We start from the raw sequence: 27,718 nt of genomic DNA, 5'->3' as shown, positions 1-27,718 counted from the left end.
CCCTGTTTCTTTTTTTTTTATTAAACTCCTGTTCTTGTATGTTTTGAATGTTTTTCGCCGCAGTTATGCACCCTCTGTTTTACCTTGTACTTGTTTAGTTGTCCCAACTGGGTATTGATGGGTGTATCTTAATGTCGTTAACATGCGTTCGTGGATGTGGTTTGCTTCGCCGCCAACGCCAGTGCTTCAGTTTTGTTTCTTCCTCTGCTTCTTCTGCACTGATGATGGAAGACCACGTGTTTGATGAAAGTCCCAAGTCTTATGCTAAATTTGTGATTGACAGGCCTGTGCTCCAAGTTCCCGCAACAAGGAGGGGTTATTTTCCTTTAGTTTCTAGGGTGCTCAAATCACTGAGTTGGAGGGTGGCTAGAGAAGTAAGGTTTGGGAGTTGGGTTGACAGTCATGGGTTTCCTCATTCAATCAATTGTTTTAGGATTATGGTTCATGCGTTTGCTTTGGCCGGGTTGCGTTTGGAAGTGTTTGCTTTGCTTCGAGATGTTGTTGAATTCTGTAACGAGGCCAACTACAACACCTTTGAATTGTTTTCAGCTTTGCTGGATTCACCCCATCATGTTGAAAGATCCGGCGTAGTATTTGAAGTGCTTATGAAAGTGTTCGCATCCAACTCTATGTTGGAAAATTCTCTTAGTGTCTTTGTGAATGCTAAGAATGTTGGGCTTGAGCCTCATATAAGGACATGCAATTTCTTGTTGAAATGTTTGGTTGAAGCGAATAGAGCGAAGTGTGTTAGATGGTTTTTTGAGGAATTGAAGGACCGTGGTCCATCGCCAAATATCCACACCTATACAATCATGATGAACTTTTATTGTAGTAATGTTGGGTGTGATTCAGATATGAGACAGGCTGCTGCGATTCTAGGGAAAATATATCAGATTGGGGAAAAACCAACTGTTGTCACGTATAGTACTTATATTCATGGACTTTGTAAAGTTGGTTGTGTTAAGGCAGCGCTGATGTTAATTCGCAATTTGAACAAACAAAATCAGCCTCTCAGCAGTCATTATTTTAATTCTGTAATTTATGCGCTGTGTAAAAGAAGTGACGTGTGTGAGGCTTTGGATGTTTTTGAAGAAATGAAGAGCTCTGGGATATTGCCAGATGTTTATAGCTACAGCATATTAATTGATACGTTCTGCAAGAAAGGGGACCTAATAAAATCTTTTCACCTGTTGGAGGAAATGCAACGCTCCCAGGTAAAACCATCCATTGTTAGCTACACCCCCCTCATCCATGGTCTGTGCAAGAAGAATCGGTTACAGCTTGCAGTGAAAATATTCCGCAGTATTGGTGCTTCTAGTGTCAAATATGATCAGATTATTTATGAAACTTTAATTGATGGTTTTTGCACGCAAGGTGATGTGGATTCAGCCATGAAGCTTTTAAAGAAGATGACCTGCTATAATTTGGTTCCTTCTGCTTCTAGTTACCGCAGTCTAATTAAGGGATACTACAAACTAGGACTATTCGATCAGGCATTGGGTGTTTTTGAAACCATGCTACGAAATGGTATTTGGCCAGATACTACCGCATGCAATTATATTCTTGATGTATATTGTAGGGCAGGTTACTTCAACGTAGCCTTGACTTTGTTGAAGAACTTCGAAGAACATGGATTTAACCTCAACCAACATTCATATAATGCAATCATCTGTAAACTTTGTAAGGAAGGTTGCCCAGAAAGAGCATTGGAGCTCCTGCCTAGAATGCTCAAAAGGAATGTACCTCCGGCAGTTGTTAATTATATAACTCTTATATTTGGCTTTGCCAAACAGTCAAATATAAAAAGGGCTATGAAGTTATTCACCAAAATGACAGAAGGGATCACTTTCAACATTGCCACATATACAATTCTTATGAGTATATTTAGTCATAGTGGCAACATGCATGAAGCATATGCCATTTTTAAGGAAATGAAAGAAAGGGGTTTGCATCCAGATCAGATTTCATATACAACTTTAATAGCTGGCTTTTGTAATATTAGAGAATGGAGAAAGGCCTTGGCATTATTTCGAGAAATGTCGAGGGAAGGCATATTGCAAAATGTATTTACTTATACTTGCATGATTGATGGATTTTGCAAGTCAAACCGGATAGATTTAGCCACCTGGCTGTTTGATGAAATGAACAGAGCTTCAGTTATTCCTGATGTTGCAACTTACAGTGTCCTCATTGCTTGGTACCATAAGCATGGGCACATTGGCCAAGCACAGAAGCTATATGATGTAATGAAGGAAAAGGGTGTTTTGCCAGATGATATAATTCATAATATTCTAGGTCTGAAGGCATGTAAAGTTCAAGAAGGTTAGGCAGCGGTATTAGGGCTTCCATCATATCCAGCTGGTATGTGTTTTGACATAATTTCTTGTATTTGACATTTTTATCATCATATGACCTGTTACTAAAAGCTAGCCTGTTAATTGATAATCCACTTCAAATGGTAGTCATTATAAAATCCTCTAAGGCTGTATCACTATTGACATTCCTCTTAATATATAGGTTTTGTCTTCCGAGTGGGCTGGGCAGGGTTTAGTATACTTAGTTGTTATTTACGCACTAGTTTATAACAAATTCCCCACTAAGGTATTCTGTGACTAATATCTGAACTGACATTTTTGAAAGTCAATAAAATTATATGTAAAACGTTACCCATAATTTGTGTATGCACATGAAAATTCACATATATAGGCACACCATTAGGTTTTTGTTTATGCAAAATAGTGTGTAGAACATTTCCAAAACAGAGCAGGAACTACCAGTGTAAAAATGAAATCGAATCATATTCATCATCCTCCAACTTTGTTGAATGAAATTTCAAGATTAATTACATGTGTTATTCTTTAAGATTTTTGTGTTTTCATTTAGTGTATGAAAAATTCTTTTTTTCATTAATGGTTCCTATGCTTGTTTTAATTTTTGTGAATTACCAAAATTCTTTACCTGTTACAATAATAAATGGACCCATTTTATCATCAAGTTGAAATATTCTGTGGATGTTGGTGTTGATTAAATTATGGAGTGAATTATTCTTTAGATATAGAATTAATAGTAATGATGATTATAGTACTGAAAGTATAAAAAAGATATTACTGTTAATCCATTATTATAATTGTCAGAATTTTGGCTTGCCATGTGTGTCACAGCATAAGAAGATTGAATATTTATTTATGGCGCTGAGATCCAAAGGAGACATATTGGCTGGTAAAGAAGGTCAATTTTGCTAAGTATATGGCAGCCTATCAATACATCAGTTTTATTTGGTGATCTCGTGACCAAAAGTAATTTGGCTTATACCATCCAAACAAAACTCATTTTTTCATTTTGTGTCCAAATTTTATTCTTCTTTGAAGTTCTAAACTAATTATGCTACCATACACCTATCTGACTAACCTTATGCTGTAGTAGGCTCATATGAAATGCTTCATTTTGTTAGATGAAACCATGTGTTTGGCTTTGTTTTCTTCTTTATCATGTTCATGGCTTCCTGCTATTTCATTCTGATATTTCTTTTGATTTAAATCCCTTTGCAGTCTTTGCCTCTTTCCTCTGGTGGACGAATGGATCTCACTCCTTTTCCACTCTATACTTTTTGCCCAATTTATCGACTTTATAATTTTATATGAAAAATCTAATGCTATATCACATCACCACTTGAACTAATGCAGCGCTACTTCTTTCTATTTGCATTCTTGGCTTTACAGACATTTTCATTCCAATGTGCTTTATTTTTATATGCATGACTTGATTCTACTTTTTTTTTTCGATTTTTGGTCAAATAGAATTAATATTGAACATGGTTCTTGTGTCTGCCACTTTATCTATCAGTTTCTGAGTTTATCTGGTTACCATATAACCATTGTTTTTGCCTCAAATGCTTGCAGATCTTTGCCCGGATACAAGTAAAGGAAGACACTGTTTGTAATCAATGTCCTGAAGCAAATGTACGGTCATGATTCCACCTTACCTTTAAAATGCTTGCTAGATGACAGATTATGAGCGCTTGGTGTGCACAGCATTGGAAAAAACACTTGCATCAGTGCCTGATGTTGTTTATTGTCCAACATGTGAAATCCCTATGTAGAGGATGAAGCCCAGATGCTCGATGCCCAAAATGTTTTATTTCAAGCTTTTACAGCCTTTGCAGAAAATGCAGCTACACTGGCATAGCATGCATGAGTGTAGATATGAAGCTTCAGATTTTTCAGGTATGTTATTTGGATCAGAAATTGGATAAATGGTTTAGTTGTTAGTGGTTCTTATAGACTCACAGTTATGAAATGTTTTTTTGGTGAATGCATAGGTAATAGACTCTTATAACCAGCATTTACTTATATTTTACAGGTATACTATACATTCTTATGTAGTTGAATGATGGTGAGATGTTTAAACTTGATCTACTTATGAGAACTATTCATCTGATATTAGATTGATGAAAGTCAATGTCAATAAAATTATTGGGTGGATTAAGTGTAATGATGCTTACTCTTACTCCTATAGTAATTAGATCTCCTTAGTGCCATCCATTGGTAGGTTCTCTTGAACTTTTAATTTCATAATTACTAGCTTATTCTTTATCCTTTTTTCTTCATGTGCTTGATCCCATGAGATCAGGGAGGGATACAGAACACTAGTAAGGGAGATTGATTGAAAATGAGGGTCGTACAAAACCATGTGTGATGCATGCTCTATGTATAGAGCTTTATTTATCCTTTTCTTCATCTGCTTGGTCCCATGAGAGCAGGGAGAGATAGAGAACACTAGTAAGGGAGATTGATTGAAAATGAGGGTCGTACAAAACCATGTGTTATAAATGTTCTATTTATAGAGCTTATTATCAAATGTGACAGACAATATCAAATGAAATACAGTCACATCATACGTAAGAGATACAAATCCAATGGAGAAGCTGTAGACAAATTGGCAGCATACATATACCAAATGTGGGAGCAATCAACAGTACTATCTGTTCAGGAAATATGTGAAGTTACTAGTTAGTTAGGCTGATTTTGTAGGCTGCCACATGTCAGTAGCTTGGAGGATAAATTTGTTATGGGTCAGTTGAGTCAGTTTTGCTATAGGTGGCAACTCTGATCTGCTGGGATGTCTTATGATTGATTCATAAAATTCTTGTAGTTCTTCTCTTCATCTCAATAAAGTTTTCAGAACCTTTCTTTACGAGGTTCCTATTTCTCCCTCAAGTTCTTCGAGTCTTTCGTATTCCTAGAACCAGAAATTTTCATGACAATTGGTATTAGCCTTCATGATCCATTTGGAAGTTTTTCTGCCATGGTGAAAGCTACTCGTAATGTGGTGCAATCAAGGATTTGGAAGAACACATGTGTGCAAGATCAGAGTCTTGGTTAATAGAGCTTGTTGGGTCATTGCAGAACACTGTTGATGATTCCCAAATTCAAGAATTGCTAAAATAGAATGCAGAAGATATTCATGGCCCTTCCACTAGTGTTGTCTCTAGAGGTGAACGTCCTTATGTTTCCTCTTATTCTTGAGGAACAAGATTAGCTAGAATAGATTTTCCTCATTTTTCTGGTGAAGTTGTCTTGTCAATCAATGGATATGTCAATACAAAAATTATTTTTTAATTCATAATACACTTGGTGATGTTAGAGTAGAACTAGAAATTGTTCACTTGGAGGATCGTGCATCAGAAGGGCACACAACATTAGCTGGGTTGCAACTTGTTTCTCCATTGATTTTGTGGGAAGAATATACTAAGCTGTTGGTTGAGTGGTTTGGGGAGGTGTGTGATGATACCATGACCGAATTGATGAGATTGAGGCAAAAGAAATTTGTTTTTGAATATAATAAAGAATTTGGTTCCATTGTTAATAGACTGAATCTTAGTGAAGAATACATGTTGAGTAGTGTTAGATGTTAAGATGTGTGTTTCCGTTATTTGGGCTTAGTCTATTCTGTATTAAGGACATTGGTCCATATCTTACAATATAAATAAACTACCCTATGTGTATGCTAAACACACAAGGGATATTTTCTCCCAATCTTCTCTATTTCTCATAAGTAGTTTCTCAGGGGGCTTAAAGAAGGAAATCCAAATGTTAGCATGTTTCAGCCTTCCACTGTTAGAAGAGCCTTTATTTTGGCAAGAATGTACGCAGCCTACCAATTCCCCTTCTATTCAACCTACTTTGATGCCTAAGCCTCAAAAAGTAATCTTAGGATCCAAACCTATATTGACTATTAACCCTCTAAATCCAATGCTAGTTATAGTTTTGGTTCTAATGTGGGAAATGGTACTAAAGTCAAACCTAATTGGAGTCTGACACTTGCTTATATGAGTGAAAGTGGGACTAAGGGACTGGACTTTATTTGTGAGTGCTATATTCTCAAGAACATAGTTTGACCCGTAAAATAGTTTGACCTGTAAGACGATTCAGGTGCATGTTTTGGAGGTTGAGGAGGAGAGGGACTTAATTGAATCTATAGACCCTGTTAGTAGCTCTTTTAATGATTGCAATCAAGAGTCACCTCAGATATCAGGAAATGCGTTGACTGGTGCCACAAATTTCAGGATCATGAGAATCATAGGGTACAAGCAAAAGAAGCTTTTACACATTTTGATTGACAATGGATCTACACACAATTTTCTGGATGTTGATATGGCTCAAAAATTGAGGAACAAACTCTAATACAAGTGGTGGTAGTTGATGGTTCTAAGTTGACATTTCATTAATGGTTAAAGAAGGGTTTACATGGACTATCCAGAAGGCAATGTTTACTTCATATATGTTTTTTTGTTCCAGTTGGCTACTTTGATATGGTGTTAGGGATTGAGTGGTTGATTACATCATGTGACATAATCTGAAATTTTGGCAAGATGACTATGGAATTCAGAATCAAAGAGAAACACATGTATTGAGGGGCCATCTAATAATGGTATCAAGTTTTCCAAGAACCAAAAGTTTGAGAAGACTTTAGTGGCAGGAATGCGCATTTCATTACTACAACTCTGTGATGAGGGAGGGAGGTTTGCTGCAATCACTCACCACTCATGAAGATCAGTCAGTAGTACCACCTGCAATTTTGATCAGCTTCTCCAGCAGTTTGGCGACATTTTCAAGGAGCCAACTCAATTGCCACCATTTAGGGAAGGTCATGATCACAAAGTACCACTTGTTCAGGGAGCTAATCTGGTTAATAAAAGACCTTATAGGTATGCAAAAAGCCAAAAGGATATCATTGATAAACTGGTACAAGAATATTGAAATATGGGGTCATTCAAAATAGTATCAGTCCATTTGCTAGTCCTGTGGTTTTTTGGTGGGGAAAACGAACACTCATGGAGGTTGTGTATAAATTGCATGGAATTGAATAAAAACACTCTGAGGACTAAGTTTCCTATTCCCTTGGTTGATGATTTGTTAGATGATCTTCTTGGATCTTCAATTTTTCCAAGGTTAACCTTAGGTCTGGGTATAATCAAGTGAGGATGGATTCTCGAATGTACACAAGACAAATTTTAGGACATGTGGAGATCACTATAAGTTTGTAGTGATGTCATTTGGCCTCATTATTGCTCCAAAGCAACCATTCAAGGGTTAATGAATTAGGTGATTCAAAGTTCTTAAGACAATTCTTATTGGTCTTCTTTAATGATATTCTGGTCTACAGAAATAGTATGGAAGAGCACTTGGATCAGCTTAAATAGGTATTGCTTACTCTTAGAAGCAATTACTTCTTTGCTAGGCTGAGAAAATGTTATTTTGTTGTCAATAAAGTCGGATACGTTGGTCATTTCATCTTTGGTTCAGGTGTATCTACAAATCCAAATAAAATAGAAGTTATGCTCAATTGGCCTCTTCCATAGACTATTAAACAACTGAGAGGGTTCCTTGGTGTTGCTAGCTATTATAGGAGGCCTGTGAAAGGGTATGAAGTAGTAGCAAAACCCTTGACTGGCACGTTAGAAAAAGTGGATTTAGTTGGACTCAAGATGCTAAACTGACATTGCAGAAACTAAAAGAATTGTTCAGTTGTACTCCAGTTTTAGCTCTTCCTGATTTTTCTGAACTTTTGCAGTGGCAGTTGATGCCTCAGGCTGTGGGGTAGGGCAATTATTATGCAAGAGCAACACCCTATATCAACAATCACTACCCACATATGAGGATTTATTAGTTCTTGTCTTTGTTATTCAGAAATGGAGACATTACTGTTTGAACATGCATTCTATCATTACAACCTTAAGTGCATATTGGATCAGAGGTTGTCAACCGATTTTCAGCAAAAGTGGCTAGTTAAACTCATGAAGTTTGACTTCTCAACTGAGTATAAAAAGGGGCAAGACAATATAGTTGTTCAACTTGAGAATTAAAATGTAAAATAATTCTAAAGGGCTTGATTGATCCCTCTCATAATCTTTTATTTATAAGAATAAATTGATACAAGAATACATGATAAATAAGGTAACCCTAAACACAATATAATCATGATAAATAGGGTAACTCTAGACACAATATAATCATGATAAATAGGATAACTCTAGACACAATATAATCATGATAAATAGGGTAACTCTAGACACAATATAATCATGATAAATAGGGTAACTCTAGACACAATATAATTATGATAAATAGGGTAACTCTAGATTCAATATAATCATGATAAATAGGGTAAACATTCTAACACTTCTCCTCAAGCTGGAACATACAAATTGTATGTACCAAGCTTGGAATAAATAAACTCACTCCAACAAAATCAACTTGTCTCAAATGCCAAGATAATAGACATGGTAACTTTGGCTTCGAACAAGATGCACATATGCTTTAGACCATCGAGAGAGAATGTCTATAAACCAAATTGGACTCACAAACCAGCGTAACCAAAGAGACTCCTCATAAGCTTATGGAGAATAATATTGGACAATAGTGGACAACCACGAAACTTCAACTAGCACCATGAACTTTCAACTAGAATGACTTTGATATAAGAGATTTCTATCAAGAGTGGATGACAACCAACAATGGTAGACAGCGACAAACTGCAGAGACTGGATTGCCATCAAGTAAGGATGGGGCCTACAGTGGCTAAAAGTGACAAACTATATGGTAGGATGGGGCCTACATATATGAGGTGTGCATGTAATGATGGTCCTCACAAGTGGTCAAAGTGGCTGTCGTTAGCTGAATGGTAGTACAATACCTCCTACCATACCGCTACTAAAGCTACTCCTTACGAAATGATGAATGGACAGCCAGCTCAATGAATCTTCCTTACCTTCTTAGAGAATAAAAAGTGAAATTGGTGGACACGAGCTTGGTCAAAAGAGAACAATAGATAATGAAGTTAATCAAGTGCCACTTAAGAAAGGATGAAACAAGTTACTAATAAGCATAGGAGTGATAGACCATTCAAGACTGGAGATTTTGTCTATGTAAAGTTGTACCCATAAAACAAGAGAACAATAGATAATGAAGTTAATCAAGTGCCACTTAAGAAAGGATGAAACAAGTTACTAATAAGCATAGGAGTGACAGACCATTCAAGACTGGAGATTTTGTCTATGTAAAGTTGTACCCATAAAACAAGTACCCGTGGCATTTAGGAGCAACTCTAAGCTAAGTTCTAAGTATTTTGGTCACTTTAAAGTTTTCAACTGCATTGGCATTGTTGCTACAGGTTGTTGGGTTTATCAAGGAGGAGGTTGGGGAGATACAAACACCAATGAGATCTGAGTCCAACCACATACGAGATTGACACCACTCTCTACCCCAAACCTTAAGACAATGAGTTAATGGGTCTTTCACCTTTATATAGTGTTCTATTTTCTAATTTCTATCTAATGTGGGACTTGGACTCACATGGATTCCCAACAATCTCCCCCTCAAGGGTGAGTCCCTTCCACATTGGTACACTCCCCCTCCAACGGAAGCATTTCCAACCAATCACAACCATGAGTAGCCCTTCGTACCGCAATTTATCTTAACGGGACATGCTTACCTGGAACCCTTCGCCAAGAAGACTTTCGATATAGGGACCATTGTACTCGTCTAAGTCGGTCACCAAGATGAACCATCGACTCTGATACCACTGTTGGATCTATCGAGGAGGAGGTTCATTGGAGAGACACAATACCAATGAGATCTGAGCCCAACCATATAAGGGATTGACATCACTCTCTACCCAAAACCTTAAGGCAATGGGTTAATGGGTCTTTCACCTTTATAGAGTGCTCTACTTTCTCATTTCTATCCAATGTGGGACTTGGACTCACACTTGAATTCCCAACTCACAATAAGGTTCACAATGTGTTCTTAAGAAACATGTGGGCAACTTGGTTACTACTACCGATCTCCCTTACCAGCATGAAGATGTTTTTGCTGAAAAGGAGCCCGAAGCTGTTCTGGATCGTATGACAGTCAAGAAAAGAGGAATCTCAGTTACTGAAGTGCTTGTGAAATGGAAACACCATCTACCAAAGGATGCAACTTTGGAATAGTACTATGATCTGAAGAAGAAATTTCCAGCTTTCCAACCTTGAGGACAAGGATTCTTTCAAGGGGAGGGCTACGTTAGGAAATATGTGAAGCCATTAGTCAGCTGGGCTGATTTTGTGAGCTGCCACAGGCAGTAGTTTGGAGGATAAATCTGTTATGTGTTAGTTGTGTCAGTTTTGCTATATATGGAAACTTTGATCTGCTGGGGTTTCTTGTAATTGATTTCTAAAATTCTTGTAAGTCTTCTCTTCATCTAAATAAAGTTTGGAATCTTTCTTTACGTGGTTCCCTATTTCTCCCTCATGTTCTTCCAGTCTTTTGTCTTCCTAGAACTGGAAATTTTCACAACACTATCGTAGGCAAAATACTTAACCAGTAGGCATAGTAGTTAATTGTGTGCAATAGCGTATTGCACACTATGATGTTGCGTCCCCCTCTGTTCCTGTAACCTATGCCACCTTGCACCTTCCAATAATTGCTTAAGAGATCATTTCTCAGAAAAAATTCCAACCAATTGTATCAGATACTGGTACTATTACTCTCAGGTGTTGTAGGTTGTTCTGCCCCTAAAACCTGTGTTGTTTTATGGGTAAGGGAGGGGGGCTCAGAAACTTGCCCACCCCAATAATCTGACCACTTTTCTAGCCCATTCTGATTACTTCTTTCTGCCCTGCCCTGTATATGTTCTGCCTTGCTCATATGCATCTAACTAGCCTAGCTCTGTTATCTGGCACCATCGCAGTCTGTTGTTTCTACCCAGTTCACTCTCTCACTGTTCCTTGGTCTCTCCTACTTATTTTTGTGTGTTAGGATTCAATTGTAATGTCCGACACTTGAGTGTCCTATTCGAAATGAGATTATAATGCGCGGTTAATTAGGCCTTGGCCTCTTCAACTACAAATATCTAGCTTTTAGTGAGGTTCTCATAAGGTTTTTATGAGTGGTGTCAAAGTTGGTTGATAATTTCTTGGAGAAGGATATCTATTAAGGGGCTCAGCAGAAAGGTCGAGTGAACTGGCTTACAGTGCAGTCGCCTCTGGGGCAAGCTTATAGGGACTGTGTTTGGAATCTCTAGCATTGCATTGTAGTTTCTTGGTCATTTCTTTGTCATGATGCGAGTCTAGTATGTTGCTAGAGTCTATTGCTCTTGATGTTCAAATACTATGAGACGTGTCTTTCTATTCTATTATCCTTTTTCTTGATTTTTGGCAGTAAATTTTTAACCAAAAAAAGGCTTACAGTTTTCTGATTTTTGTCTTAGTATAGGACTGTCAAAATTTAAATCATTTAAAGGAAGATTGAAAGCGTAGGGATTGAGAAAGAGGAATGAAATGCTCAGTATGAAAGATTGAAAGCGTAGGGAATTCCAAGCTATGCCCTTCTTGTGACAGCAATTTCCCGAACTGAAGGTTGTAACAAAATGAAATGTGGTAATTGTGAGCAATACTTCTGTTACCGCTTCAACAAAGCAATTCATCCATCAAATCCGGATGGACATTTAAGGTATTTGGCTTCTTAAAAGTGAAAGCACTGTCAAAATTCTTCTGCATGATTTGTATCTGCCAAGATTCAAATTACAGACTTCTTTATGAACTCACTTTTTTTCTTTATTCAAGGGATGGCTCATGTGAGCTGTTCCCCCGAGCAATGGCTGAGTCCTGGCAAGAGCGGAAATCATCGCCAGGCAGTAGGACGATTACAGGCCGAGCTTTTACCTCAGCGTGGCTTGGCATGTCCTAATAGTCGTCAATTTAATGTAAAGGTGAGTAAAGTTTTCTGTTTGTTTCTTACAATTACTTGAAACTATCTGTTTGAAGTTTCAATGACATTATCATTGTTGAGTTACTGAATTAATTGAGACTGTGGATTGATTGAGATTATGAATTTGGTTAGCTTGTGATACAGCTGCCGGGAGCTCTATTATAATATCTACTAGAGAAGTGACCTTCCAGTTTTTAATCTACTATATATTTAGGAGAGATACAGCCATGTTAGATGAGTTTTACTGGATTTGAACGTAAATTTTTTGTTTTTTATTTGAGTGGATTTGGAGATAAGTGAGAGTAGATTTGGAAGTAAAATTTGTGAGAATTAGTATAAGATTTGATTGATGTGACAGATTAAAAAAATTTATTTATCAATCCACTCTCACTAACATCGAAATTTACTCAAATAAACAACAAAAAAATTTACCTTCAAATCCATTCAATCAGTCTCCCCAAATTTATTCAAGTGAATAGAGTATTAATGTTAATCTTCTTAAAAAAAATACGAAAGAAAGAACAAAACAAGTGATGATTCCTGAATAAAAATTATGTCAACGCAAAAAAAAAAAAGGCGAATATGGTTAATTTGATTCAGAATTTTATTAAATGTATTACCTACTTATCTCCTTTTCTTTGGCAACATCACAAGTGCAGATGGTTATAGAGGAAAAGCTAAGGCAAATGTGGTTAATGGAAGGAGATATTTGCAGATCCGATGTTCTTGTTCTCCAGAATTATTCGTGTTTCCCTTTTCAGAGGTGTATATTATATATGTATGAACATGTGATTACTCCAGCACCTGTATATTTTCTTTCAATGGGTACTAGAACTGTTGTGTTATTAATATTTTATTGTTTGCTAATTACATTTAATAATTTCAAATGTTTATAATAAAATTAACAACTAATAATAAATTTACCGAACTTAATTTGATTAACCCTTATTAGCTCGTAGGAATACGGTTGGTACCGAGAACCTGAAAGAAACGTGTTGTTAGCTCCCATTTATGTTGTTAATTTCTGTTAGGAGCAAGTAACTTATATCTATAACCCTAACAAGAGTCTTAATGTTGTTATGTTCCATATTATATAATGAGACCATAATTCACGAATCTGGTTCAAGTAAGGGGAAAGGAGAGAAGTAAGAATGACAAATAAATCACTTTAGTGAGCATTGTCCGAAAATCTATTTTTGTTTTGATGGAGAATTTTGACATTGAACGGACATGGATATAAGTATGTATAATATTTTATTATTTTAATTGAATATGGGATACGGGTGGGATGTATATATTTTTTTATTCGTCATGTTATTCATTTTTGTCTTATTTTTCTTCGTTTAAATTATTAAAATAATCATAATCTTGTAAGTAATCTTATATATATATTAGACATTTTTTATTTTTTCTAATTGTTTGATTTATCATGAAATTCATTTACATCTCCAAGATATTACATAATTATGTTCAAATAATGTAGGTCAATTAAATATTTTTTGTCTTACATTTGATTATTTTTACTCTTTTTTACTATTTTATTTGTTATATATTTTCTTTTCACATGAAAATGTTTAATACTTGCAATTTAAGTGTTCAATAACAAAATTTTATTTATTAAATAAAATTAAAAACTTATCTTGTTTATTATCTTATTATTAATTTTTGTTTTATTTGAATTTTTTTTTGTTTTACTGAAATAATTTTTATTATCTTTTACCAGATTAATATTTTTGAAAAGTTTTTAGATTTCTAATACCTTTAATTATATATTTGTTTTTTTTGCTATTTTATTTAATTGTATATAAAAAATGTTTCTAAAACATATTTGATTATTTTTTAATATTTTTATTTGTTTATTTTTATCATATAAAATACATTTTTGATATTTTTATATAATTATTTTTGCTTACTAACTAATTATGATACGTAAAATTTTATCATTATAATTGTATAAATAAATTTTATTTACTATAATATAATAATTTAATTTAATTGTTATGAATTTTTGTTATCACCAGGCAACATATATTGATAGTTCAAAAAATAAAAAATCTATATTAAATTTTAATTATTATTAGTTTAATCTTTGATATGTGTGATTTCGATCAAGTGATGTATTATAATTTTTATTAATGTATAAAAATAGAGATTTTATTAAAAATTAAAAAATTAAAAAATTGAAGTAATCAAACATTTAAAATATTTTGATTAAATAATTTAATTTGTTTTCATTTTTGTTAAGAAATCTCAAATATGTCTTCTTATTTTTATGTCTCAATTTGGTCTTTAATTTGGTAAAATAGGTATAATCAGACCCTAATAGTTAACTACGTTATCAACCTTAAATAAATAGTGACTAGGTATGTTGGAAAAATAGGTATGTTCCAATTAGTAGCTTAATAAATAGTTTTGTGATGTGAATTTTTTTTTAAATAGAAAAGGAGGAGTATTTGATAAAACAAATTTTATGGCCAAATCAGGGATTCAACTCGTGGCTTCATTCACTATCTTTAGGTATCGAAAGAGCAATTAAGGAAATTATGGTTCATTTAGTAGACTTTATTGTCATCATTAAGGCCTTGTTTACTTGAGTGGATTTGAGGGAGAGTAATTGAGGGGATTTGAGAGGATTTGAAAATAATTTTTTTTGTTGATTATTTGAATGAATTTGGAGGTAAATGAGATTGGATTTGGAAGTAAATTTTTTTAATCTGTCACATCAATCTAATCCTACACTAATTGTCACAATCTTTACTTCAAAATTCATTCTCACTTACCTCCAAATTGACTCAAATAAACAACAAAAAAAATTTATTTTCAAATCCTCTCAAATCCCCTCAATTACTCTCCTTCAAATTCACTCAAGTGAACAAGGCCTAAGAGTTGGTTCATTGGAAAAGTTGGTTCATTAGAATGGAAGGGCATTGAAGGTCAATAAATGTTCTTCTATTGTAGTTTATGATTGATTGTTGGGTGATTTTTGCCGTGATGTGTTATAGTATTTGTGTTTTGGAAAAAAAATTTATTGGGACTAAGGTATGATTGTTTAAATGTTGGGAATATAGAAGAACCAAGGTAAAGGACATGGAAGAAGAAGGAAAACCAAGACGAGGAATGTGGAAGAATAATCACTAGTTTAGGACCCAACGACATAACTCACCTGCTCCAATTAGAACGATGAAGAAGAACCAAGATGAAGAATGTGGAAGAAGAAGAAGAACCAAGACGAAGAACCAAGACGAAGAACGTGGATGAAGAACCACTTATTTAAGACCTAGTGACATAGCTCACATACTCCAATCAAAACAATGAAGAATTGAGATGAAGAACCACTTATCGAGGGCTTCAAAGAGAGAAATTAATTGATACCTATTTACAGGTCTATTTTATTGTATTTTAAAATCAAATGTCACTTATTATAGATGTCCACTTCATCATCTTCAAATATTGTTTTAGCCAATTTAACGGTAAGAGCATGGTTGCACTTATTTTTCCAAATTATGGATCAAAATAAGATGACCTATTTGAAATTTTCCTAAAAAATAGAGACCAAATTTTTTATTTGAATATTTGTTTGCCTTTTATATTTTTTTAAAAATGTTTTCAAAATTTTATCAACTATGTTTCATTAACATTACAAATTTAATAAATGTTTTGATTTTCATAAAATTTTATTTGCTATTCTAATTTTGAAATGGATACACTTATAATATATTTTTAAATATTGATATTGAAGAAACAAGATTATCATTATTTTAATCAATTGATATTGAAATAGTAAGAAATTCAAAGTATAAAATCATTATCCAATAAGGATGGGATGAGAAAAAAATTTATATCCATTGAGTTTGAGATGGGAACAAGAATTTTTTCGTCTCACCCAAGTGTCATCCGTGGGAGGAGACTTTGTAAGGATTCAAATGTTTATATTACCCAATTTTTTCTTTTTTAAAGAGGCGTTTATAGAAAGGTTTGAAGTATAAATATTTTATGCTTTCAAGTTTGAAAATGTAGTATACTGGTGAAGTTGTAAGTATTAAGGATGTTCATTTTTGCGTTTAATCTCGTTTGGGTTGAGATCTGTGGCTTAAATATAGTAAGTATTTGATTTATTCTTCATTTTGATTTGTTTAAGTAGTTAATTCATTTGAAATGTTTTAGTCTTGTTGAAAATGTTTAATTTTGTTTTAGTACATTAAAACGTATTTTAATATGTTAAAATATTTTTAGACTTGTTATGTATGCAAGGAAAAAAAATTTAATATGAAAGCTGTCACGCCTCATTTATTACGGTGCTGAGTCACCTCCTTGCTTCCATTAATACACCCACGCCCCACGTGCAGTGCCATTAAAACGCACTCACATTCTCTGACTTCCCTCTGACATGTGTCAATTCGGAAGGTTCTGAATGCAGTAGTGGAAGCCAGGTGTCAGCGCAAGAGAAAACGTCCGTTTGACTTGGGAAGAGAATTGATTTTTGAAACACTCTTTCCCTTCTCTGCGTGCACCTTCATCTTCCTCAGAAATTCAAAACCTCCATTTTCTCCTCCTTCTCTCTAGAACCCTACTACTTCTCTCTTCTGTAACTTATCATTCTCTGCTCCGTTCACGTTTCAGCACCGTAGGAACGTCCCCTGCACTGTGAGCTTCATCTTGAACCGAACTACTTCCAGTTCTGTAACCGGTAAGTTCCCAACCTAAGACGTTCGTTTCTGGATTTCATGCAAACCCAGATTCATCTGTATGCAAGGGTGGAAACCAAGCCCTTTCGGTTTCTTTTGGTTAGTTTTAGTTGGAGAGATTAAGAGAACAGTTGAGAGAGAGCCATACTTGGAAGAGTCAAGATCATTCACTCTTTGAACGATCACCCCAATCCGGGTAAGGGAAGCTTATTAAAATTTAATTCTTGAGTTTACTGTGTTGCATGGTTGTTCTGTGATGTTGTACTGTGTTGGATGCATGTTCTGTGAAATTATTGTATATGATTTATTATATTGGATTTTTGATATATGATTATGATCCGAATTGATGTATGAAAATGATGAAATGTCCTATGGTTTGATTTAAATTAAAAATGAACTGTATGATGAGATGATGCATGAAAAAGTATGGATTTGTACTACGATATGAGTAAATTGATGTATGAAAGTTTATACTGAAAAAATGTGTCTACTGTAAGTGAATTTGAATATGTAAGTCTATGAAAATGAACGTTCGTTATCGAAACGGTCTTTGACCGTTCGGTATTCTCGGTAAATTCTTTGAAATAGTTGGATCCTTTCATTTGGAAAGGATTCTATTTGAGGACGAACGCCCTCTTATATTAGTTTTACGTTTGAGCGTTTGGCCAAAACGTAAACCTCATGAGTGCTGTGTGAGAATTTGAAAAGCCTGAAAATATACCTTTGAACTCTTAGTTAAATTATTAAAACTTAAACTTTAAGTATCTCATCTTATATAAATCCCAATTTCTATGATTTTGAAATCAGCGAAGGGTCTCGACCCAAAAGTGTACGTCCTAAGTGGCGCTCGGTCTTATACCGAACGCTCGTCCCAAATTGTAAGTGATAAGTAACGCTCGGTCCTATACCGAACGCTCATTCTTTCCGTAATTATTAACGAGCTGAAATAGCGTTCGTCCTGAATTTTAATAGCGTTCGTCCTAAAATTTCAGTAAATTCTCGTACCGTGTTTGGTCATTCACTGGCAGTCGTTATTCCAACTAAATTGTACTTAGTACCTTTTAGTACTCGTATTTTTATCTCCATTCAGTTGAATTGAATCTGAAATCTTGTCAAAAGAATTATTCTAAGTATAAGTTGAGTTGTTCTAGAATCAGTTCATTTAACTGATTCAAATGGTAATAACGTTCGTCTTGAAAGATGGGTCAGCTTTATCCCTTCGGAAAAGAAGTTTCTTCAGTCTCGCTCTTGACGTTCGTCCTCGTTATGAAGAGGATTGAACGCTCGTCTTTTTATGGAAGTGGAACAAAGAATGAAAATGTTAATAAGAGGAAGTATTAAGCTGTGTGAACACTATAACAACTGAAATTATGATGGTGGTTTTTGAACGAGCGTTCCAGGGAGGAACGACTCTTGAATGGAAATTGAGTTTGTAAAGTATGAACGTGGTAAGCTTAGATGGTGGTTCATCCTGATATTCCGTGAGTGCTCGTTCTCAAGTAGAGAGGAGTATGTCATGTGTGGGAATGGCAGGAGGTCTAGTCCATAACTGTAACTTGGACAGAACAGACTAACCTCAAGTGGCTACTGATGAGCATTCCAGTTATTCCACCTATGTGCACGAACGCCTTAGTTACACAGGATTCATACAGTCCGGACGGTCGGTCTAGTATCAGGATTTGTATTGAATTAATGAATGAATTGAATTATGTATTGTGACTTACTTGATGTGTAATTGATATGATATGAAATGTATGTTTTACTTGAATTAAATGCAATAAGCTTACCCTTGCGTTTCCATTGTGTTGTCTGTATATGTGTATCCGTCTTGTCCTTGCAATGATCATCCATGTGGATGTGAGCAGAGGGAGATGCTTCTCTGGAGCAAACACTTGAAGAAGGATTCATTGCTGAAGAGAATCTGGTAGAGGTTGAAGTGAAGGCCGAACCGTAGAACGTTCGGTGAGATGTTAGTATAGATAGGTTAGCGGGCCGTTTTAAAACGAGCGCCCTTTTGAGATAGTTGTATAGTTGGACGTTCGACATTTATTTTGTACACCGTTCGTCCTTGTTATTTAATGAATGTAAGACCCATGAAAAAAAAATATTTATAGTAGTAAATGTTAGCATTTTATTAGTAATAATAATTTTAATGGATAGAAAAATGTAAATTTTTGGATATAAAATTATAGTAATTCTAGAGGGAGAGCTTCAAATTTTTGATAACTTATTTAGGATTTTTTTTAAGAAAAGTGAATAGTGAATAGTAAATAGTGAATAGTGAATAGTGAATAGTTAAAAAAATATATTAAAATAAATTGTGGAAGAGAACACTCCACGTAGAATTAATCATTCAGAGATAAGAATGGTGAATAAAAAATAATTTTTGAATAGTAAAAATGAATAGTAAAAGTGAATAGTAAAAATGAGTAGTAAAAATGAATAGTAAAATTTTTTGGCTATAAATAGCCAAGGGGGGGAGGCTGAAGATTTGCACCAAAATTCTAGAGAAATTGTGAGAGAAGAGAGTTGGAGGAAATTCTAGTTGAAGAGGGGAAATTCTAGAAGTTTCCGGAGAACGGTTTGAGAAGAGGAAACTAAGTCTGGAATAGAGGTAAGGGGAGCTAACTTTGAGTATTTCCTTTTGTATTATCTTGAGTCTGGAATATGTTATATTCTGCTTTTGTCTGATCTTAAATCTTGAATATGGAGTGTTTGGTTTCTGTATGATCTTGAAATTTAAATAAGAGTATGCTTCTGTGAATATATCCAAGTGTGATAGTTGTAAAATGTGATGTTGATTATGTTATGCCATTTGTATGTTATTAGTTGTTTATTTTTTTATTTTGGAAGGATTAGAAATTGTCTAACCGGCTCTGCCAGATTCAATTTCTTGTTTCCCCAAACATTTTATTGTTTTCCTTCTTTATTTTTATTGTATTTTGGAAGGATTAGAAGTTGTCTAACCGGCTCTGCCAGATTCAACTTCTTGTTTCCCCAAACTATTTATTGCTTTACTTATTTATTTTATTGCATTTTTGGAAGGATTAGAAGTTGTCTAACCGGCTCTGCCAGATTCAATTTCTTGTTTCCCCAGACATGTTATTGTTCTTGTTATTTAATTATATTGTATTTTTGGATGGATTAGAAGTTGTCTAACCGGCTCTGCCAGATTCAACTTCTTGTTTCCCCAAAAATTTTATTGTTTTATCTATTTTTTTATTGCATCTTTCTGGAAGGATGAGAAGTTGTCTAACCGGCTCTGCCAGATTCAACTTCTTGATTCCCCTAAATTTTTATATTAATATTATTTTGATGGTAATGAGAGCTAATTATTTTTGTATGAATTTATTTTATAAAATATTTGCATATGAATGTTGAACTGGTGTGCTCTTGTGAAACTATTTTATGACTTTTATTATATTGGGTATGATAACTGAAACTGTGAAATTGTACATGTTGTCATGTGATGAATTTAATCTGTTTTGAATGAGTTTGTTGGCTGAAATTGATCTTGTTGGAAGGTCTGAAGTAAGGGTTCTGAAATAGCTTATATATGGGTATTAAATAGATGTACAGATATTGTTTGAGGTTGTTATGAGAGGAAGTGAACACATTAAAATTTGGCATTTCAAATTTAGAGCATAAGAGAACATGGTAGATAATTTAAAGAAATCAATTGTTAATTATTGAGGGCCTTTCTTTGTTGGTAGGATAGAGGAACCTTAAAAACCTGAGTTGGCACATCCCTGATCATAGAGCAGCCCTGGCCTAGTCCAGTCAGTTGTGACTAGTCATATGTGCTGGCGTCGAAGGTGAGTTTGATGCGTTCAGACATCTGGGTCCTCTCCGGTGACCAATTGGGGTAAAAAAAAAATCTCTACTAGGATGAAAATAAAATAAAACAAGTTGATTGTAGATGCATAATATTATCATGGTAAAAATTTCATATATATTTTATTTATCATTACATTGAGCCCAGACTTTAATATGTAGTTCCTAAGATATGTTGATGTATTTTGGTTGATCCATGATCTTTGTTTGGTGAAAATATGTTGAGTTATACTCGTTATGGGCAAAATGAGTTTATAATATGAAGCATGATATCTAGCAATATGTTTAATTTATTGATACCAAAACGGGTTATTATGAATTCATGATTAAAGAATGAACATGATTGAGTTAGGTGGATAAGAGGGTATGAATTGTTGGTTTTTATGAAATGTTGGAGTGGATATGAGAAATCATTACTTATGAAATGATGTTTACTACCGGGAGTAGTATGTTCGAGTTATACCATGAGAGTTTGGTATGAGCAAAGTGACACCTGAGGTTTATGAAAGCAGGCAGAAAGTGGTCTGACCATAAGGCTTTGACATAAACATATGATTCGCAAGTTTTATAGAAGCAGGCAGAGAGGGGTCTGACCATAAGGCTTTAGAAAGTAAGACATAGTATATAAGTGAGGCTTAAGGAAGCAGGCAGAGAGCGGTCTGACCATAAGGCTTCATGAGTAAGCATGGTACACTTGTAAGATTTATGGAAATGAGAAAGATGATTTTGATAATGATGAATTAATGACATCGGAATAATGATATTTTATCAATTGCAGAAATACATGATTATAATATTTTTATTACAAGTTTAATGATTTTATGATATGGTTGGCTTACCCTTATTTGTTTGTACTATGATCATATAACTCATGTTATATGTGATTAGATAATGTTGCAGATGCGGTTGAAAAAGCTTAGAGATGAGAGAGATGCGGGGAAAAAACTTTCAGGGATTTTTGTAAAAAGAATAAATTTGTATTGGGAAGATTATGTGGTGTAAAACTTATAAGTTGAAATTTCAATGGTGAAGACTATATTGTTTAAAGTTTGTAAGTTTGGTATTGTACTTTGGAGTAATTGAAATAAAGTTTGATTGTTTATATGAGATATCAAATTAATTTAGTCTCTACTATCAGTAATACCCTTTAAAATATTTGGGTGTTACAATGAACGCTCGTAAGTTTACTTGGGTATGTGTAAGGCCGTTCGGCCACTTACGAATTCTGCCTCTTTTATTGTAAGACTGTTTTGTCATATTAATACATGTGAATATTCTATTATATAGTTGATGACTGTATAATTTTGGGATGTTACATTATTGGTATCAGAGCAGTTTTGTTCTCTTAAGGACACTGTAGGTTATGAGTGCACTGTGTTTTTGTTGTGTGCTTAAATTTGTGATTAATGAGTTATTTTAACTCTTTGAATATAACTAACGTTCGTTTTTCTCTGTGTTCCAGAGAACAAATGGCCCCTAGGCTCCCTCCTCCACCACAGCCCAATGAATCTGATGCACCCAACCACACTAGGTTGTTGGAAACGGTGATAGATAGGCTACAGCAGCAAAATACAGTTTTGATGGAGCAGAACGCTGCTGCATTACAAAGTTTAGAGGCCGCTCGCGCTAATTCTGAGGCGACTCAGCGGCAACTAATGGAAATAATTGCTGCCACCCGAGGCACGCCAGGAGCGTCCTCTTCGAACGCCACGCCCCATGCTGAATGGAGTTTAGAAAGTTTCCTCCAACATCATCCGGCCAAATTTAGTGGGAAGTGCCTTCCTGACGAGGCAGATCAGTGGCTGCGTGACATGGAGAGGATTTATAATGCAAAGAGGTGTCCAGATGAGAACCGCTTGGCTTTCACGGAGTATCTACTTACTGGAGAAGCAAGCCACTGGTGGGCGAGCGTGAACGCTTTATTGACGGACGCCCACAGTCCCATTACTTGGGAAGTGTTTAGAGCCAAATTTTATGAGGAATATTTCCCTGACAGCGTACGGTTTGCTAAGGAGGTGGAGTTTCTCCAGTTGATACAGGGAGGAATGTCAGTTTCGGAGTATACAAATAAATTCAAGCACTTGGTGAGGTTCAACACTATGGCTACCAGCGAGGAGTGGCAGTGTAGAAAGTTTGAAAATGTGCTGAGAAGCGATCTTAAGGTGTTGATCTCCAGCTTGTGTATTCGGTCGTTCCCTGCCATGGTTGAGAGGGCTAAAGTGTTAGAGAAAAATATGGCTGAGGCGGAACAACAGAAGAAACAACAGGCGTCAAGAGGACCAATTCTGTCGAGACCCAATCTGAGTCGGAACAGGACTCCATACGCTCGTCCAGCACAGTCTAGTGGGTCTCAAACAATGGTGGTTGCTAGACAATCAGGACAACTGGGAACGGTCAGGTGCTTTCAATGTGGGGGACCTCATTTTAGATCATCATGTCCTCAGCTGGTTGGAGGAAAATATTGCACTCGGTGTAGAAGAAACAGCCATCTGGAGAACGAGTGCAATATGGGCGAACGTGCTGTGATGAGACCGCCGAACATTGGGAGGAACCAGCAAGGGAGAGGTGGACGAGCCCAGGCTGTTGGGCGTGTGTATGCTATTACTGGAGCGGAAGCCGCGAGCTCAGGTACGCTCATCACCGGTACCTGCTTAATTCATGGAAAGCAATGTTGTGTGCTGTTTGATTCGGGGGCGACACACTCCTTCATCTCGAAGGCGTGCGTTGATAAGTTGGGAATAGCTGAGAGCGAGATGCAGTTTGACCTGGTGGTGTCGACCCCAGCAGCTGGTGAGATTAGGACATCTACTGTGTGTGTTAGATGTCCTATTGAGGTAGAAGGGCATAGATACAAGGTGAACCTCATATGTTTGCCTCTCAAAGACTTAGAGGTAATTTTGGGAATGGATTGGCTGAATACCAATCGCATTCTTATAGATTGTGGAGCTAAGGAGTTAATTTTTCCTGAAGAAGACGAAGAGGATTTGGGTGTGACGCTCGGTCAGTTGAAAGAAGATATTATGGAGGGCGCTAGCTGCTTCTTGATTATGACGCACGAAGACAGAGAGGTTGGAAGTATGAGTTATGAGCGATCGTCCAACAAGTACAGTGGAGGACGATCGATTGTAGACGAATTCCCGGACGTTTTTCCGGATGAAGTGCCAGGACTTCGTTCGTGAAGTGGAATTCACGATTGATTTGGTAACGATAGCAGCACCAATCTCTGTTCAGCCTTACCGTATGGCACCCGCTGAATTGGCTGAACTTAAGAAGCAAATTGAAGATTTAATGGACAAGAAGTTCATCCGGCCAAGCGTGTCACCCTGGGGAGCGCCCGTACTATTAGTAAAGAAGAAGGATGGCAGCTCTCGGCTATGCATTGACTATCGTCAATTGAATAAGCTGACCATCAAGAACAAGTATCCTCTGCCACGGATTGATGACTTGTTGGACCAATTGCATGGAGCGAGCGTTTTCTCTAAGATGGACTTGAGATCAGGCTATCACCAAATTCGGGTTAAGGAAGGAGATATTCAGAAGACGGCCTTCCGTTCACGCTATGGACATTACGAGTACGTGGTGATGCCGTTCGGTGTGACGAACGCTCCAGCAGTCTTTATGGACTACATGAACAGAATTTTCAGGCCGTATTTGGACAAGTTTGTGGTGGTATTTATTGATGATATTCTCATCTACTCCAAGAGATGTGAAGAGCACGAAGAGCATTTGAGGTTGGTACTTGGAGTCTTGAGAGAAAAAGAGTTGTACGCTAAGTTGTCCAAGTGCGAATTTTGGATGAAAGAAGTACAGTTCTTAGGTCACGTCGTATCCGCTGGAGGAATATCAGTTGATCCGGCAAAGGTACGAGCGGTCTTGGAATGGGAGAGTCCGCGCTCGGTCACGGAAGTTAGAAGCTTTGTGGGACTCGCGGGCTACTATAGGCGTTTCATAGAAGGATTTTCTAAGATAGTAGCCCCGTTAACACAGCTAACCAGGAAAGATCAACCGTTCGCTTGGACCGATCGGTGTGAATCTAGCTTCCAGGAACTGAAGCAGAAGCTGACAAGCGCTCCAGTGTTAGTAATTCCGGACACTGCCAAACCTTTCGAAGTTTACTGTGATGCATCCCACCAAGGTTTGGGTTGCGTTCTCATGCAAGAGAAGAAGGCAGTGGCGTACGCCTCTCGACAATTGAAAATACATGAGAGGAATTATCCAACGCACGACCTGGAGTTGGCAGCGGTCGTCTTTGCTCTGAAGATTTGGAGGCACTACTTATATGGATCAGTTTTCCAAGTCTTCAGCGATCATAAGAGTCTCAAGTACCTCTTTGATCAAAAGGAGTTGAATATGAGGCAGCGGAGGTGGCTTGAATTCTTAAAGGATTATGACTTCGAGTTGCTTTATCATCCTGGTAAAGCGAACGTTGTGGCAGACGCGTTGAGCAGAAAAGTGGTACATGTCTCGTCCATGATGGTACGAGAGTTGAGTTTGGTGGAGAGTTTTAGAGACCTAAGGTTACAGTTCAATCTAGAACCGGACAGCATCAAATGCTGTAACCTTAGGATATCCAGTAACGTATTTGACCGGATCAAAATGAAGCAGCTTGAAGATGAGGAGTTGATGAAGATAAGAGGCGCGCTCGGCACAGACCAAGCAAAACATTTCAACGCTGGAACGGACGACCTATTACGTTATATGGGTAGGACGTGCGTTCCAAATGATGGAGAGCTGAAGCGAATCATATTGGAGGAAGGACATCACAGTCGTCTTAGCATGCATCCTGGCATGACTAAGATGTATCATGATCTAAAGCAATCGTTCTGGTGGCCAGGAATGAAGAGTGATGTCGCACGTTTTGTGGCATCATGTCTAACTTGTCAACGTGCCAAAGCTGAATATCAAAGATCGGGCGGCCTACTGCAACCTCTGGAAATTCCCGAATGGAAGTGGGACAACATTTCAATGGACTTCGTGACTCATTTACCTCGCACGGTCAAGAATCACGATTCCATTTGGGTGATAGTGGATCGTCTAACGAAGAGTGCTCACTTCCTAGCGGTCAACCTGAAGATGTCGTTGACTAACTTGGCAAAGCTCTACATCAAGGAGATCGTTCGTCTACATGGAGTGCCGTCCAGCATCATCTCTGACCGAGACACAAGATTCACCTCTCGGTTTTGGCAGTCGTTACAAAGTGAATTGGGCAGCAAACTCCAAATGAGTTCAGCGTATCATCCTCAGACGGACGGTCAATCAGAGAGAACAATCCAGACGCTCGAAGACTTATTAAGAACATGCGTGTTAGATCATACGGGCGTTTGGGATGAAATCTTGCCGTTAGTAGAGTTCACCTACAACAACAGCTTCCAGTCCAGTATTGGAATGGCTCCCTTTGAAGCTTTATACGGACGTAAATGCCGCACACCACTTTGCTGGTTTCAAGAAGGAGAAAACGTATTGACTGGACCAGAGCTCGTTCAACAAACGACTGAAAAGGTGAAGTTAATTCAAGAGAGGTTGAAGACGTCTAGAAGCAGGCAGAAGTCATATGCAGATAAGAGGAGACGGACCTTAGAGTTCAAAGCTGGCGATCATGTCTTTCTTAGACTAAATCCAACTACTGGAGTAGGCAGAGCGTTGCGATCCAAGAAGTTATCTCCCAAGTTCGTGGGGCCATATCAGATTATGAGAAGGATTGGACCTGTCGCATACGAGTTAGCTTTACCTCCACAATTGTCCAACCTTCATCCTGTGTTTCACGTCTCTCAACTCCGAAAGTACGTAGCTGATCCCTCGCACATATTGGAGCTAGAGGACGTTCGTCTTCGTCAAGACCGAACGCTGGAGATGAAGCCGATTCGTGTTGAAGACGTCCGCACCAAGTATTATAAAGGAAAGGACGTTTGGTTAGTGAAAGTGGTGTGGGACGAAAAGACGGGCGACTCTACCTGGGAAGTGGAAGATGCTATGAAGGATTTATACCCTCATCTATTTCCTGGTAAGACTTAATTTTCGAGGACGAAAATTTTTGTAGTTAGGGGGATTGTCACGCCTCATTTATTACGGTGCTGAGTCACCTCCTTGCTTCCATTAATACACCCACGCCCCACGTGCAGTGCCATTAAAACGCACTCACATTCTCTGACTTCCCTCTGACATGTGTCAATTCGGAAGGTTCTGAATGCAGTAGTGGAAGCCAGGTGTCAGCGCAAGAGAAAACGTCCGTTTGACTTGGGAAGAGAATTGATTTTTGAAACACTATTTCCCTTCTCTGCGTGCACCTTCATCTTCCTCAGAAATTCAAAACCTCCATTTTCTCCTCCTTCTCTCTAGAACCCTACTACTTCTCTCTTCTGTAACTTATCATTCTCTGCTCCGTTCACGTTTCAGCACCGTAGGAACGTCCCCTGCACTGTGAGCTTCATCTTGAACCGAACTACTTCCAGTTCTGTAACCGGTAAGTTCCCAACCTAAGACGTTCGTTTCTGGATTTCATGCAAACCCAGATTCATCTGTATGCAAGGGTGGAAACCAAGCCCTTTCGGTTTCTTTTGGTTAGTTTTAGTTGGAGAGATTAAGAGAACAGTTGAGAGAGAGCCATACTTGGAAGAGTCAAGATCATTCACTCTTTGAACGATCACCCCAATCCGGGTAAGGGAAGCTTATTAAAATTTAATTCTTGAGTTTACTGTGTTGCATGGTTGTTCTGTGATGTTGTACTGTGTTGGATGCATGTTCTGTGAAATTATTGTATATGATTTATTATATTGGATTTTTGATATATGATTATGATCCGAATTGATGTATGAAAATGATGAAATGTCCTATGGTTTGATTTAAATTAAAAATGAACTGTATGATGAGATGATGCATGAAAAAGTATGGATTTGTACTACGATATGAGTAAATTGATGTATGAAAGTTTATACTGAAAAAATGTGTCTA

At 36.8% G+C, this 27,718-nt stretch overlaps 2 protein-coding genes across 4 annotated transcripts; both read left to right on the top strand.

Annotated features, from left to right (window-relative positions):
* On the top strand, positions 1-13,121 carry LOC124822064 (uncharacterized). 3 transcript variants are annotated; one of them, XM_088100078.1, is made up of 6 exons: positions 1-2,361; positions 3,162-3,296; positions 3,900-4,223; positions 11,757-11,993; positions 12,107-12,252; positions 12,911-13,121. In XM_088100078.1, exon 1 carries the CDS (start codon positions 132-134, stop codon positions 2,325-2,327), a length of 2,196 nt encoding a protein of 731 aa, XP_087956204.1. In that variant the 5' UTR covers positions 1-131; the 3' UTR covers positions 2,328-2,361; positions 3,162-3,296; positions 3,900-4,223; positions 11,757-11,993; positions 12,107-12,252; positions 12,911-13,121. The 3 variants fall into 3 exon arrangements, with proteins under 3 accessions (XP_087956204.1, XP_047149980.1, XP_047149981.1); XM_047294024.2 differs by lacking the exon at positions 3,162-3,296; XM_047294025.2 differs by lacking the exon at positions 3,162-3,296 and having other exon boundaries at positions 11,752-11,993.
* On the top strand, positions 12,109-26,782 carry LOC124820912 (uncharacterized). The gene is made up of 9 exons (XM_088100029.1): positions 12,109-12,252; positions 16,872-16,938; positions 18,802-18,886; positions 22,233-23,398; positions 23,513-23,661; positions 23,930-24,349; positions 24,473-24,631; positions 25,130-25,538; positions 26,079-26,782. Exons 1-9 carry the CDS (start codon positions 12,109-12,111, stop codon positions 26,780-26,782), a joined length of 3,303 nt encoding a protein of 1,100 aa, XP_087956155.1.
* The last annotated feature ends 936 nt before the right edge of the window (positions 26,783-27,718 follow it).

This window comes from Vigna umbellata, chromosome 10 (assembly GCF_029865625.1).
Source record: "Vigna umbellata cultivar VRB3 chromosome 10, Vumbellata_1.0, whole genome shotgun sequence".
Classification (NCBI taxonomy): Eukaryota; Viridiplantae; Streptophyta; class Magnoliopsida; order Fabales; family Fabaceae; genus Vigna; species Vigna umbellata.
The sequence above is the reverse complement of the archived record's forward strand: the minus strand, read 5'-3'. Positions and strand labels throughout refer to the sequence as shown.